Raw genomic sequence first — 15,338 nt, 5'->3', positions numbered from 1 at the left:
AATTGCTGTTTTTTTAATGATATATTTTATGCTAGCTTAACAATATGTGTGATTTTGATAATGTCTATCTTAATCTTGGTCTGTATTGTTATTGATATATATATATATATATATATATTTGAGATCATTCTCCTCTTGTTTGTTTAAATCAACAAAAAGATGAATAAAGAAAGAAAAGAAAGAAATTACCTAGGGTTACCTATAGCCCTCTATTTTTCTGAGCTCCATGTACCTGTCTGGGAGTCTTTTAAAAGACCCTATCGTATCTGCCTCCACCACTGCCGCCGGCAGCCCATTCCACGCATTCACCACACTCTGCGTTTTAAAAAAAAATTACCCCTGACATCTCCTCTGTACCTACTTCCAAGCACCTTAAAACTGTACCCTTTCGTACTAGCCAGAATTATTTTCTTTATCTGTCTTACAACTCTCTTAGTTCATCCCCAGGACAAGAATTAATTAATGTTTTGTCCAATGTATTTCTCTGGTAATTCACAAAATAGTTAACTTCAGACTTTTGGATCTTTACAAAACTACCTTGCACTTCTTTGGATCTATTTGTGTCGCAATAGGTGAATTGCAGAAATATGCTGATGGGAAGTGGTACACAGTACCCGTGGAGGATCAGCTGAAAATAACCAAGCTGGATGGACAGGTCTGGATTGCATTGTTCAACCTATTGCTGAGGCCTGAATGCCAGCAGAGTTATGATTTCAACAACTTCAACAAAACACAGTTGCTTAAGGTATAGTTTATCAGAAGGTTCTGTCTGCCAATTTCAGTTTATCAGTTTATAAGAAAGTTTTGTATGGAAGTTTCCTCAAAGTTTTACTAAGCTAATTGTCTTTTCTCCCCCTCTGTAAATTCTTTACTTGCTTTACTCCCTTTTTTATGATATCCATATTGGATGTTTTATCCACAATTATCCTGTCAATGACTGAGTTACATTGGTCATTGCAACTTCCAATTCAATCGATGATTTGTGCTGAATTTACTGATTTCAAACATTATAAGGGTAAAAATCAACTGCTTCAATCAGTCTGAACTAGGAAAAAGGAAATATGCCTTGGTTTCTAACCTGCAAGGCTTAACAATAAACCATGTTTGAAGCATACAAGTGCAATATAATCTTTGGAATTATAAACTTCAAAGTAGACAATGAATGCTGTCTGATCAAAATCATTCCCAATGCAAAAGAATCACGGGGCAGGGTTCCAGAGGGAACCAGAAAACTGGAAATTTTCTCTTGCCAGGATGAAAAAATTAGTGAAAGACGGCATCAAAATGTACACAAAGGCAATACGGAAATGAGCATTTTCAACATCTTGTGTGTTGCCATCTGTTGCACATCTTACGGAAATATTTCCAAACTACAGTAAAAACTGCAATAATCTAACATGCATGGGACTTCAGTGGTGTCAGACTGGCAGATTTTCTGGATAGTTGGATGTTATTATTAATATACAAACACACTTCCAATTGATATTTTTAGATGTTACAGTGTCAGAATAAATTTTCCGGTGAATCCAGTAAGATTAAAGAGTGTGGGAACTAGAACGCCAGTGAGTTTAAAGGAAGTGTAGCACACTTCACCTGGTGAGCCAGATGCCAAATCATCTGAACTTTCAAATAGTTGGATAACAGATTATTGAAGTTTTACATTTTTAAATATTGCACTCTATTTCAAGTTAATGTGCAACTTGATTTTTTTTCCACATCAGGGCCATAACCAGGGACAAAGTAAGCAAGGCAGCCTGCAGGACACAACACTGTTAGGTGGGAACTGGGAAATTTCAAACTGAATCACTACCAAGTCAATACTGTTTAGTTTTGATCTCCAGGCATAGCCGACATCTGGCTATCTTAGTGACTGCCTGTATTGCCCCACCAACAGCAAGAGCGAGTAGTAACCCAGCCTGTACTGTCCAGTTGGATTGTCCTGGTGATCTTGTTTCAAAGAACAGTGATGAGCTTCGTTTTCAGTTGGGGAATAGAGATTATACTATGATTGCACTGGAGTTCATTTTGAGGTCCTATTCTGGGATACCACCACTCAAAATTACTGCCTTTATAATCAACTTAGAAACCAAAAGGTCTAACAGTGTGATAATTTCTGGAATGCATCATATGACACAAGAAATTGGATAAATATGATCTGATCAGGGAAAGTATCTGTTTGTGTAGGCAAATGATAAATAGAATTTAATATGGGTGATTTTAACAATTCTCCAATCAAAAGAAACATCAAAAATTATTCAGTTGTGAGAAGCTGCGAACTACTGAGAGACATGGTTGGCACAGCTTTGTGGGCTGAAGGGCCTGTATTGTGCTGTAGGTTTTCTATGCTCTAGAACTATCTTTACCTTAAAAAAACTTCTGAGTCCAATAAGCAGCCAATACAATAGCACACTACACTCCAACCCAACTATGGGCCCAGACTATATTGGCATATGACAGATTTCAGAACCTGGCCTCAGTAGAAGGAGGCTTGGTGAAACTTCCTCACTGGCATAAATGTATAATGCTATGCAACTAGTGACTAGATTCAGCAGGATAATAACTAAAGTGGTGTTTGTTCCACTGTATAAATGCTATTCCAGAGGATCATTTAGAATGCAATGGCATTTTCAGACAATAAATCTCTCATCTTCCTGTTAATTTTTTAAACATCTATCAACTAGCTTTTGGTGATCTGTCATAAGAACCTTCAAATCATAAACATGAGAAAGTGTGCAGATCCTGGAAATCCAAAGCAACCACACACAAAATGCTGGAGGAACTCAGCAGGTCAGAGAGCATCTATGTAAATGAATAAACAGTCAACGTTTCAGGCTGAGACCCTTCTTTAGGACTCCTGAAGAAGGGTTTCGTCCTGAAAAGGCAATTGTTTATTCATTTCCATAGATCCAGCCTGACTTGTGGAGTTCCTCCAGCATTTTGTGTGTGGTTGCTTTGGATTTCCAGGATCTGCACACTTTCTCATGTTTATGATTTGAAGGTTCTTATGACAGATCACCAAAAGCTAGTTGATAGATGTTTAAAAAATTAACAGGAAGATGAGAGATTTGTTGTCTGAAAATGCCATTGCATTCTAAATGATCCTCTGGAATAGCATTTATACAGTGGAACAAACACCACTTTAGTTATTATCCTGCTGAATCTAGTCACTAGTTGCATAGCATTATACATTTATGCCAGTGAGGAAGTTTCACCAAGCCTCCTTCTACTGAGGCCAGGTTCTGAAATCTGTCATATGCCAATATAGTCTGGGCCCATAGTTGGGTTGGAGTGTAGTGTGCTATTGTATTGGCTGCTTATTGGACTCAGAAGTTTTTTTAAGGTAAAGATAGTTCTAGAGCATAGAAAACCTACAGTACAATACAGGCCCTTCAGCCCACAAAGCTGTGCCAACCATGTCCTTACCTGAGAAATTACCTAGGGTTACCCACAGCCCTCCATTTTTCTGAACTCCATATATCTGTCCAGGAGTCTCTTAAAATCGTATCCGCCTCCACCACCGTCTCCAGCAGCCCATTCCATGCGCTCACCATTCTCTAAAAAAAAACTTACCCCTGTTATCTCCTCTGTACCTACTTCCAAGCACCTTAAAACTATGCCTTCTCATGCTAGACATTTCAGCCCTGGGAAAAAGCCTCTGACTATCCACACGATCAATGCCTCTGATCATCTGACACCTCTGTCAGGTCACCTCTCATCCTCCATCGCTCCAAGGAGAAAAGGCCAAGTTCACTCAATATATTCTCATAAGGCACGCTCCCCAATCCAGGCAACATCCTTGTAAATCTCCTCTGCACCCTTTCTATGGTTTCCACATCCTTCCTATAGTGAGGCGACCAGGACTGAGCACAGTACTCGAAGTGGGGTCTGACCAGGGTCCTATATAGCTGCAACATTACCTCTCAGATCCTAAACTCAATCCCACGATTGATGAAGGGCAATGCACCATATGCTTTCTCAACCACAGAGTCAACCTGTGCAGCAGCCTTGAGTGTCCTATGGACTCAGACCCCAAGATCCCTCTGATCCTCCACACTGCCAAGAGTCTTACCATTAATACTATATTCTGTCATCATATTTGACCTACCAAAATGAACCACCTCACACTTAACTGGGTTGAACTCCATCTGCCACTTCTTAGCCCAGTTTTCATCCTATCGATGTCCCGCTGTAACCTCTGACAGCCCTCTACACTATCCACAACACCTCCAACCTTTGTGTCATCAGCAAATTTACTAACCCATCCCTCCACTTCTTCATCCAGGTCATGAAGAGTAGGGGTCCCAGAACAGATCCCTGAGACACACCACTGGTGACCGACCTCCATGCAGAATATGACCTGTCTACAACAGCCCTTTGCCTTCTGTGGGCAAGACAGTTCTGGATCCACAAAGCAATTTCCCCGTGGATCCCATGCCTTCTTACTTTCTCAATAAGCCTTGCATGGGGTACCTTGTCAAATGCCTTGCTGAAATCTATATACACTACATCTACTGCTCTACCATCATCAATGTGTTTAGTCACATCCTGAAAAAAATCTAATCAGGCTCGTAAGACATGACCTGCCTTTCACAAAGCCATGCTGGCTATTCCTAATCATATTATGCCTCTCCAAATGTTCATAAATCCTGCTTCTCAGGATCTTCTCCATCAACTTACCAACCCCTGAAGTAAGACTCAGTGGTCTATAATTTCCTGGGCTATCTCTACTCCCTTTCTTGAAGAATGGAACAACATCCGCAACCCTCCAATCCTCCAGAACCTCTCCCGTCCCCCTTGATGATGCAAAGGTCATTGCCAGAGGCTCAGCAATCTCCTCCCTCACCTCCCACAGTAGCCTGGGGTACATCTCCTCTGGTCCCGGTGACTTATCCAACTTGATGCTTTCCAAAAGCTCCTGCACATCCTCTTTCTTAATATCTACAAGCTCAAGCTTTTCAGCCCACTGTAAGTCATCCCTACAATCGGCAAGATCCTTTTCTGTAGTGAATACTGAAGCAAAGTACTCATTAAGTACCTCTGCTATCTCCTCCGGTTCCATACACACTTTTCCATTGTCATACTTGATTGGTCCTATTCTTTCACATCTTACACTCTTGCTCTTAACATACTTGTAGAATGCCTTGGGGTTTTCCATAATCCTGTCCACCAAGGCCTCTTCTGGCTTTTCTAATTTCTTTCTTGAGCTCCTTCCTGCTAGCCTTATAATCTACTAGCTCTCTATCATTACCTAGCTTTTTGAACCTTTCGTAGGCTCTTCTTTTCTTCTTGACCAGGTTTACAACAGCCTTTGTACACCATGGTTCCTGTACCCTACCATCCTTTCCCTGTCTCCTTGAAATGTACCTATACAGAACTCCACGCAAATATCCGCTGAACATTTCTTCTGTACATTTCCCTGAGAACATCTGTTCCCAATTTATGTTTCCAAGCTCCTGCCTGATAGCCTCCTATTTCCTCTTACTCCAATTAAACACTTTCCTAACTTGTCTGATCCTATCCCTCTCCAATGCTAATGTAGAGTTGTGATCACTATCTCCAAGATGCTCTCCCACTGAGAGATGTGACACCTGACCAGGTTCATTTCTGAATATCAGATCAAGTAGCCTCTCCTCTTGTAGGCTCATCTACATATTGTGTCAAAAAACTTTCTTGAACACACCTAACAAACTCCACCCCATCTAAACCCCTCGCTCTAGGGACATGTCAATCGATATTTGGGAAATTAAAATCTCCCACCACGACAACCCTGTTATTATTATACCTTTGCAGAATCTGTCTCCCTATCTGCTCCTCAATGTCCTTGTTACTATTGGATGGTCTATAAAAAAACACCCTTCCTGTTCCTAACTTCTGCCCACAGAGACTCTGTAGACAATCCCTCCCTGTCTTCCTCCTTTTCTATGGGCATGACACTATCTCTGATCAACAGTGCCACGCCCCCACCTCTTTTGCCTCCCTCCCTGTCCTTTCTGAAACATCTAAAGCCTGGCAATCGAAGTAACCATTCCTGCCCCTGAGCCATCTAAGTCCACAACATCATAGCTTCAAGTACTGATCCATGCTGTAAGCTCATCCGCTTTGTTCATAATACTCCTTGCATTAAAATAGACACATCTCAAACCATCAGTCTGAGTGCATCCCTTCTCTATCATCTGCCTATCCTCCCTTACACACTGTCTCCAAGCTTTCTCTACTTGTGAGCTAACTGCCTTTTCCTCCGTCTCTTCAGTTTGGTTCCCAAACCCCAGCAATTCTAGTTTAAACTCTCCCCAATAGCCTTAGCAAACCTCCCCGCCAGGATGTTGGTCCCCCCGGGATTCAAGTGCAACTCGTTTTGTTTGTACAGGTCACTCCTGCCCCAGAAAAGGTCCCGATGATCCAGAAATCTGAATCCCTGCCCCCTGCTCCAATCCCTCAGCCACGCATTTATCCTCCACCTCACTCTATTCCTATACTCACTGTCACGTGGCACAGGCAGTAATCCCGAGATGACTACCTTTGTGGTCCTGCTTCTCACTTCCTTCCTAACTCCCTGTAGTCTGCTTTTAGGACCTCCACCATTTTCCTACCTATGTCGTTGGTTCCAATATGTACCATGACCTCTGGCTGTTCTCCTTCCCACTTCAGGATGTCTTGGATGCGATCAGAAACATCCTGAACGCTGGCACCTGGGAGGCAAACTACCATCTGTTCTTTCCTGTGTCCACAGAATCGCCTGTCTGACCCACGAACTATAGAGTCCCCTATCACTGCTGCCATCCTCTTCCTTTCCCTACCCTTCTGAGCTGCAGGGCCAGACTCTGTGCCAGAGGCACAGCCACTGTTGCTTCCCCCAGGTAGGCCGTCCCCCCCCAACAGTACTCAAACAGGAGTACCTATTGTTGAGGGGTACAGCCACAGGGGTACTGTCTAGTATCTGACTCCTGCCCTTCCCTCTCCTGACTGGTACCCACTTATCTGTCTCCCGAGGCCCTGGTGTGACTACCTCCCATAGCTCCTCTCTATCACCTCCTCACTCTCCCTGGCTAGACGAAGATCATCGAGCTGCATCTCCAGTTCCCTAACCCGGTCGCTAAGGAAATGCAGCTCAACACACCTGTTTGTGTTTGGATGGGAAAGGACCTGAGAATGCCACTGGTTTTGGTCAGAGGAAAAACCATAAAAAGCATTGCTGCTTGTGGCTGGGTGGGAAGGGATTAGAAATACGGTGGATGCTGGTTAAGTGAGCCATTGGTTAAGCCTCTTATTTGAGACAACTCTTAAAGAACAAAAACTAATTGAAAATAGCCTGAATTCCCTTCACTTACTAGGGACGTTACACTACCTAATTGGGACAGGAGACTTGCTGAGCAGTTTCTAATCAGCACCAGTCATGTGCACTTGCAGTGGATATTGGACACTACATTGTGGTTAGAGTGAACTATTTTTAAATAGTGTCAGTTGCATGTGTTTCTGTTCAAAAAGCAGTGATTTTGTCACTGATAGTTGGTGAGAAGTAAGGAGTAAGACAATTCAGAACTGTTTGGTTACTGCAGTTTCAAGCATTCAGTGTTGGAGACGCCAGAAAGAGCCAGGAGTGAAAACGAAACAATTTCACTACTTCAAGAAACTGGGAATTTTGAAGAATTTGAAGGTATCAACAGTCATCTTGAATATTACTATGAAAATGAAGATTTGGAGGATGCAAGAGCTGAAAGCATTGTATGAAGACAGTCCATTATCTGTACTAGGTGTCTGTGTTGCTTTTTGTTCATTTACATTCAATCAAAAGAACACGGCAGAGTACACTGGATAACTATTAGGAACTAATCCATAGTTTAATAGTGAAGAGGAAGAAGAGGGCCCTTTACTCCAAGTGGAGTCATCAGGATGCTGTCAGGGTGGTGTTTTTTTTAAGCAGGCTTTCTTATTTTTATGAGGCCGAGTTGCTAGCTTGACGCTTAACCCCGCACAGATGGAAAGTGTGCAAGGGAGCCGGCTGGATTCGAACTCAGGAGCCTTCACTCCGAAGTCCGGCACTGATGCCACTACGCCACCAGCCGGCAATAGCTTAATAGTACTGTAATAGTATTGGTAATGTTCTAATTTGTTCTGTATTTAATTTAAATACATAACTTGTTATTCTTTCATACTTTTGAAACTATTTTTATTACTTTTCAACCATGTAGTTCCATGCCCAAATCGCATTTCAGAAAATCTGATCACTTTGTTGCCCTTCTCTTACCTGCATACAGGCAGAGACTAAAGAACAAAGCTCCAGAGATTAGGACAATGGAGAGATAGTCATGGGAGGCTGTGGAGTGGCTACAGGATTGTTTCAAGTTGTAGACTGGGCCATGCTCAAGGATTTATCAGTAGATCTGAATAAATAGAACAAGGTTACCATGCACTTTATAGAAACAATTGTAGATGAGTGTGTCCCCACAAAATCACTCAGGATCTTCTCAAACCAGAAGCCTGGGGTGAACCATGAGATCCACAATTTGCTGAGGGCATATCAAAAGCATTCAGGTCTGGCAACCAAGTAAGATACAGGAGGTTCAGGTACGGTCTCTGGAAAGCCATCTTATGGACAGTGGCAATCCTGGACTAAACCTGAAACAATGAAGGATGCTCAACAGCTGTGGCAGGGCTTGAATGCTATCACCTCTTACAAACTGAAATAATGTGACATAGGTGACTACAGGGCTTCGCTCCTAGATGAGCTCAATGCCTTTTGTGCTTCCTTTAACCATCAAAGCATAGAGGAACCTTCATAAACTCCCACAGCCCCTAATGGTTCTTTGATTTCAGTCTCTGAGGTGAACCTTACTTTAGAAGCATTGCTGTTTGTGGCTTAGACAGAACAGGTCAAAGGACTCTCCCTTCAGGAGAGTGAACCCACAAAAAGCATCCATCCCAGATGGGGTACCTGCTTGAGAACTAAAGACCTGTGCAGATCAACTGTCTGGAGTGTTCACTGATAACTTTAACATCATGCTTTGCCAATCTGAGATACCCGCCTGCTTCAAGCAGACCTCACTTTTACCAGTGCTTACGAAGAACATGATAACTTGCCTCAGTGACTATTGCCCAGTGGCACTTACATCCACTGTGATAAATTGTTTTGAGAGGTTGATGATGAAACATATAAACATTTGATGAGAAGCAACTTGGATCCTCTCTAGTTTGCCTGCTGGCACAACAGATCCACAGCAGATACCATCTCACTCAACCCTGGAACATCTGGACAGCAAAGATGTATACATCAGGTTGCTCATCATCAGCTACAGTTTGGCATTCAATACTATCAAAGCTAATCAATAAGCTTCAAAATCTTGGCGTCAATACCTCCTTCAGCAATTGGATTCTCCAATTCCCTCACTTTCTTCACTCGCAGACCTCTGTCAGTTTGGATTGACAACATCTCCTCCACAGTCTGCAAGCACAGGTGCACTACAAAGCTGTGTGTTAAGCCTCCTGCTCTACATGTTTTATCCTTATGGCTGTATGGCTGAGCACAGCTCCAATGCCATATTTAAATTTGCTGACAACGTCTTTGTTATTAGGCAAATCAAAGGTGACAAATCAGCATATAGGAGGGAGATTGAAAGTCTGGCTGAGTGGTGCCATAACAACAACCTTTCACTCAATGTCAGCAAAATCAAGGAGCTGATTATTGACTTCAGGAGGAGGAAATCAGAGGTCCTTAAGCCAGTCCTCATCAGGGAATCAAAGGTGGAGAGGATCAGCAACTTTAAGTTCCTTGGTGTTATCATTTCAAAGGACCTGTCCTGGGCCCAGCACATAAGAAAGAAAGCATGGCAGCACCTCGATTTCCTTAGAAGTTTGCAAAGATACAGCATACATCTAATACTTAAATAAACTTCTCTTAATGTGTGGTGGAGAGTTTATTGATTGGTTGCATCACAGCCTGATATGGAAAGACCAATGCCTTTGAAAAGAAAACGGAAAAAATGGGAAATTAAAATAGTGGATACAGCTAAGTCCATCATGGCTAAGGCCTTCACCTCCATTGAGCACAGCTACACCAATTGCTATCAAGACAAGCAGCATCCATCATCGGTGATCCCACCACCCAGGCCATGCTCTCATCTCACTGCTGCCATTGGGAAAAGGGTATAGGAGCCTCAGGACTCACACTCAAACATCAGGCTCTTGAACCAGTAGGGTTAATTTAATACACTTGTCCCATCACTGAAATGTTCCCACAACCTATGGACTCACTTTCAAGGGCTCTTCATCTCATGTTCTTGATATCTATTGCTAATTTATTATTATTATTATTTCTGCCTTTTGTATTTGCATAGTTTGTTTTCTTTTGCACATTAGTTATTTGTCTGCCCTGTTGGGTGTGATTTTTTTCATTGATTCGATTATAGTTCTTGGATTTACTGAATGTGCCCGCAAGAAAACAAATCTCAGGGGTGTATATGTTGACATACTTTGATAATAAATGTACTTTGAACTATTTCCATGAAACTTTGGCTAATTGGGGCAGCTGCTTAATTGGGCAAAATATACTGGTCTCGATGTGTCCCAAATAAACAGAATCCAATGTACTACTGCTCATGATTGGGAAGGAAAATATCAGAAGCATTGCTGTTTGTGGCTTGGAGAGAACAGGTCAAAGAAGCAATTACTCATTGGGGGTTATGAGATTAAAGGTACTGCTGATTATAATTGTAAGGAAAAGGATTTGAGTTATGTTTAATGATTAAAACCAGTGTGAGATTATCTGAGATTTGGCAGGCGTTTGAGAGAAGGTAGAGGAGTGGGGAAGATTGGGAAGTTAAATGTTAATGTCATGTAAATCCCCTACCCCAAAGTTTCCTCATCCTTCAGTGGTAGTGGTTGCAGTGACCACTAATTGCCAGCAGATGGAGATACCTTTGTACATTGTCGGCTGTGTTCTTGCATTATCATAGTATTGCTTTCAAGGGAATGTACATGAATTTAAATTTGACTGCTTTTGGAGATGTATGCATTCATTATACTGTACATATATTCTTGAAGTGATAAACAATTACTTAGAGACTTGTGCCCCGGTGGTTGCAAATCAAACTTTGGTTTAAGTCTACATTGTAGAATGTGTAGTCTGATGTGTTTCTTCCTAAGAGACTACTTTTCAATATAACAGGATAGTGATTGCATTCTTCTGCAGTCGTACTCAGTTGTTTAATAAATATAATTTTAGAGTTGTAATTATTGCAAATCTTCAGTTTTCTGATGAATAGACTTCTTTGCAATGCATCCTGCAAGGCAGAGTGGATAAACAGTAACACATCGGTTTGATGTTTATTTTTAGAAGCTTTTTGTATGACACATGACTCCGGGGTTGTACACCTAATGGTTTTTTTTTCTCACTTTTCAGCTTAGTAGGTTTTTTTTGTTATCACAATTTTTTTTTCAATCTCTAAGATAATGTCTTTTTTGAGACATTGTAAGTGTTGTTACTTCAATGTACTCGTTATTTTTTCTGTATAATATAACAATAAAAAGATTTGAAAAGAAAGAGCAGTAACATAAAACTTTTCCTGGTAAATGGTGAGATTTGAGTAGAAAGCACCTCTGTGGCCACCTTCAGGCAGTTGAATATCTTACTTTGTCCCTTCCCTACATAGGTCCTGCTTTTATGTGGTACATGTGGATCGATCAGGAACAAAGAATCAGAAGTTATTGTCTATAACTAGGTCACTTCTAGTTAGTTAGCAAACATTTCTTAGTGATATACATTAGACACATGACATTGCAGAGCTAATACTAAGGCCACTGATCTTCAGGCATCAGTACCTAATCTTGTTGTGGTCTGCACTTGACAAGGGTTCAGTCAGAGTACACTAACCACTTCTGCTAGTTTGACAGCAGCAACAAGTCCAGCAGCTTTGAGGGATTTGAGGAGGATTTTGATTGTGTTGTAAAAGAAATGTTGTCCTTCACCTATAGGATGAGAGAGGTTTAGAGGGATATGAGTGAAATGCAGGCAAATGGCACTAGCTTGGTGAGCACCATGGTCAGCATGGATGAGCTGATCCGAGGGGCCTGTTTCTCTGCTGGATTACTCTGTTACTCTAATTTACTCTGTAGGAACAAGGGGTTTGCATTTCCTGGCAGTTTCTCATTTCAGAAGGAAACTGTCTGTCTTACCATTGTGTACTGTTTACTTGTCAGCATGGTGTGGTCAGCATGAATCTGTGCGACATAATGATAGATGTGTGAACTTTCCAGAATTCCCTTAATGTTTATTACCTTTTGCATTACATTGTAGACTTTTCTTTTTTAAGTTTTTAAGCTTACTACAGGTGTTTACAGCTCATATAAATGTATGGTAAGAACATAACAAACGGAGGCAGGGGAAAGCCATTCAACCATTTGCCTGCTCTCCATGTAATAGGATAATGACTGATCTTTGAACCACTTAGCACCACTTTCTTAAACTAACCCAGCATCCTTTGTATTCTTTAATACATAAACATCAAAGGAGCTTCATTAATGGCATGGCTATATGACTTTCAAGGATAGAGGATGTCTTATAATGAAAAAAGCAATGTTACTGTCTATTGACATGAGTGCATTGCTTCGTCACTGGGCCCTATACAGTATCAAATTTTATAATTGTGGTTTGGTTCAAGTCACTCTGTGACCCCTGGACCTACAGAGACATGAAGCAAAGTTGTTGCTTATCTGGTAGAAGTTCAGGAAGTGGGGATGCATTATTGAGGATTCTACAAGTGACACCACCAAAATAGAAGCATTATTTGTTATTTATCTCAAGTTTTTCTCTGGTTGTGCCCAAAACCTGCCTGCAGAATTTTCAGCTGCATGTTTGCTATCCTTTTGTCATTTACACAATCTTCCATGACTGGATGGGTTCTTTTTTTATGCTCCTGTTTTGTCTCACATCCCAAAGACCCAAAGATCCCAAAGAAGGGTTCCCCCTACACCTTCTCCTTCCCACCTTCTTTATAGGGCCTCTGCCCCTTCCCTCTACAGTCCTGGCGAAGGGTTCCGGCCTGAAATGTCGACCAAATTCTGTTGTCTTGTTACTGTTGTTATTGCTTGTATTGTTTTACTAACGTGGTGGAATGCTATTTTAGAGCCAGAATGTATTGACAACAGTTGCAGGTTGCCCCAACACATCCTTGGGTTTGTTGCTTGTTAACACAAATAATGCATTTCACTGTATGTTCCCACATACTGTACATGTGATTAAATAAATTAATCTGAATTTTATTGTATATTATAAATAAAATATTTAATTAAAATTAAAAATAAGAACTTTAAGGTTTTTTTCAGTTGTCTTCTTTTTGTTCCTTCTACAGGAACTTAAGTATCATAAGTTTTCCATTCAGGTGGAAAGTTGCATATGACGAATCATCACAGCCAGTAGTTTATATATGATTTACGTCATCCTTAATGCTCATTGAGACAAATCAAAATACTTCATTTTGATAGCACATCCTTAATATCGTACGGTTTCAGTAGTATTAAAGGGCTCAAATTATTTTAGTCACATTCCAGGACTTGTATTAAGTATTCTGCAACAATATTTTCTGTTCATCAGCTTCAAGGCTTCCTGACTGAAGTTCTCATTGACCAGCTACCCAATCTGGTGGAACTACAACGCTTTCTAGGCCATCTTGCCGTGGTCAATCCTCCTCTACCAAAGAAAAATCTCGTCCTAGAACAGGTTTGGTGTTAGGCTATAATTATGGATAAGTTCACTATCACCACCATAAAATGTGTTAGAAATGCAACAGCTTTTGAATAGACTAAATCCATAAATGACACCTATGGCATCAATCTTATGGAGATAAAATTGTTGTATCCAAATTTAAAACTGAGTTTTCTAATCAGTCTAAATTTTGTAATATAATATCTCTTTATCTATCCTGACTTGGTTAAAACAGCTTTTCTATTGAATTTAAAACACTAACTCGCAACATTTTCTCCTATTCATTAGTAATGGGATCCAGGGAAATGCTTCTATTACATAACCTATACAGATATATTATGGTCTACTCATGCCATGTGGATTTTATGTGCTCTATTCACATGACACCCAACATTAGAGCAGATAACTCCCAACCTAAGGATTTCCAGTGTTAGTTGTAGTCTCATATAATGTATATATAGTTTGTTCAGTTATGTACTGTTAGTGTGGTAGTTTCAAATTGGAGGCCAAATTGACTGATACCATGTGATCAGTGGCAGCTAGTTAAGTCTTAGCCTCCCTAGCGGGAAAAAAAGTACATTCTTACACTAGGAGAATGTTCATAATGTGTTTATCGTTTTATGTTTTATTTACAGGTTTTTGCATTCATTTTCTGCCGTTTCTGAGCTTTCTGGTCCAGATATAATTATAAAGCTCTAAGCATGTTTTTAAAAAAAGTTGTTCAGCTTATTATTTGAGGACCTTGTCACCTAGAATCATATCAAGTCCTATTCCTGTTATCTGTCATTTAGTTAAACTGTGACCTTTATGTGCTTTTGTAATTTTTTTACTGAATTGTTTCCATTATGCTTGAATTGATTGGGACATAATTCTTTTCCTCTTGACTTCCCCTCTAACATTAAAAGTAGAATTTGGAACTCAACAAAGCACAAGTTCTTCAATAAGGTACAAAAACTTAGTTTTAGCTATAACTAGTTTGGTCATAGAACATCTTTAGAATTTCAAGCTTCAGGAATTCTTAGGATACTGATCTCTGTCTCTGAGGTATTTTCATCCATTCTGCTTTACCAGAGATGATCTGAATGATCTTATAACCAACAATGGATCAGGAATAACTCAAGTAACTTGCTCACAGTATCAGTTGCTAACAACACTGCAGTTGCAACTGAATTGAATTTTGAAATGAGTAGAATTGCTTGTCAGAGTGAGTTGAATGATCTATCATTTGGTGCTGTAAGATGTATGGATTACTGCTGTGGATCAATATTTGTGCTCTTTAATTTGATAGAATGCCTGGGTTTTACATTTGTCTCTTTCTCCTTTCCGCTGCTAGATCCCTGATATTAGGGATAGAATCATCAGAGAGAACTCGAACAAATGGAAAGCTATTGCCAAGCACCTAGTGAAGACTGCATTTAACCCTTCTGAACAGGACTTGCTCGAACAGGCACGTAGGTATGATTGACAGCTTATTGTCTGACTTCCAGACTTGTAGCAAGGTATGTTTATATACACATAAAGACTAGAATTACACAAAGCTATAATTAACTTGGAACTAAACAATGTGTTTAATCATGGAAACAAATGGAATACAGACAAGTATATTTTCAAATCAGTACCATATTATTAAAAGAAGTTGGTT

At 40.4% G+C, this 15,338-nt stretch overlaps 1 protein-coding gene across 3 annotated transcripts in view; it reads left to right on the top strand.

The window, feature by feature from the left end:
• The window catches only part of zmynd10 (zinc finger, MYND-type containing 10), a 54,119-nt gene that overhangs the window by 26,073 nt on the left and 12,708 nt on the right, over positions 1-15,338 (top strand). For all 3 annotated transcript variants that reach the window (XM_063067847.1, XM_063067848.1, XM_063067846.1), the window contains 3 exons: positions 573-745; positions 13,586-13,711; positions 15,030-15,151. In XM_063067847.1, coding sequence (XP_062923917.1) covers positions 573-745; positions 13,586-13,711; positions 15,030-15,151 — 421 coding nt within the window. The remainder of the gene's footprint in view (positions 1-572; positions 746-13,585; positions 13,712-15,029; positions 15,152-15,338) is intronic.

Source organism: Mobula hypostoma, chromosome 15 (genome assembly GCF_963921235.1).
Source record: "Mobula hypostoma chromosome 15, sMobHyp1.1, whole genome shotgun sequence".
Taxonomy (NCBI): domain Eukaryota; kingdom Metazoa; phylum Chordata; class Chondrichthyes; order Myliobatiformes; family Myliobatidae; genus Mobula; species Mobula hypostoma.
This window is presented reverse-complemented; position numbering and strand designations above follow the sequence as displayed.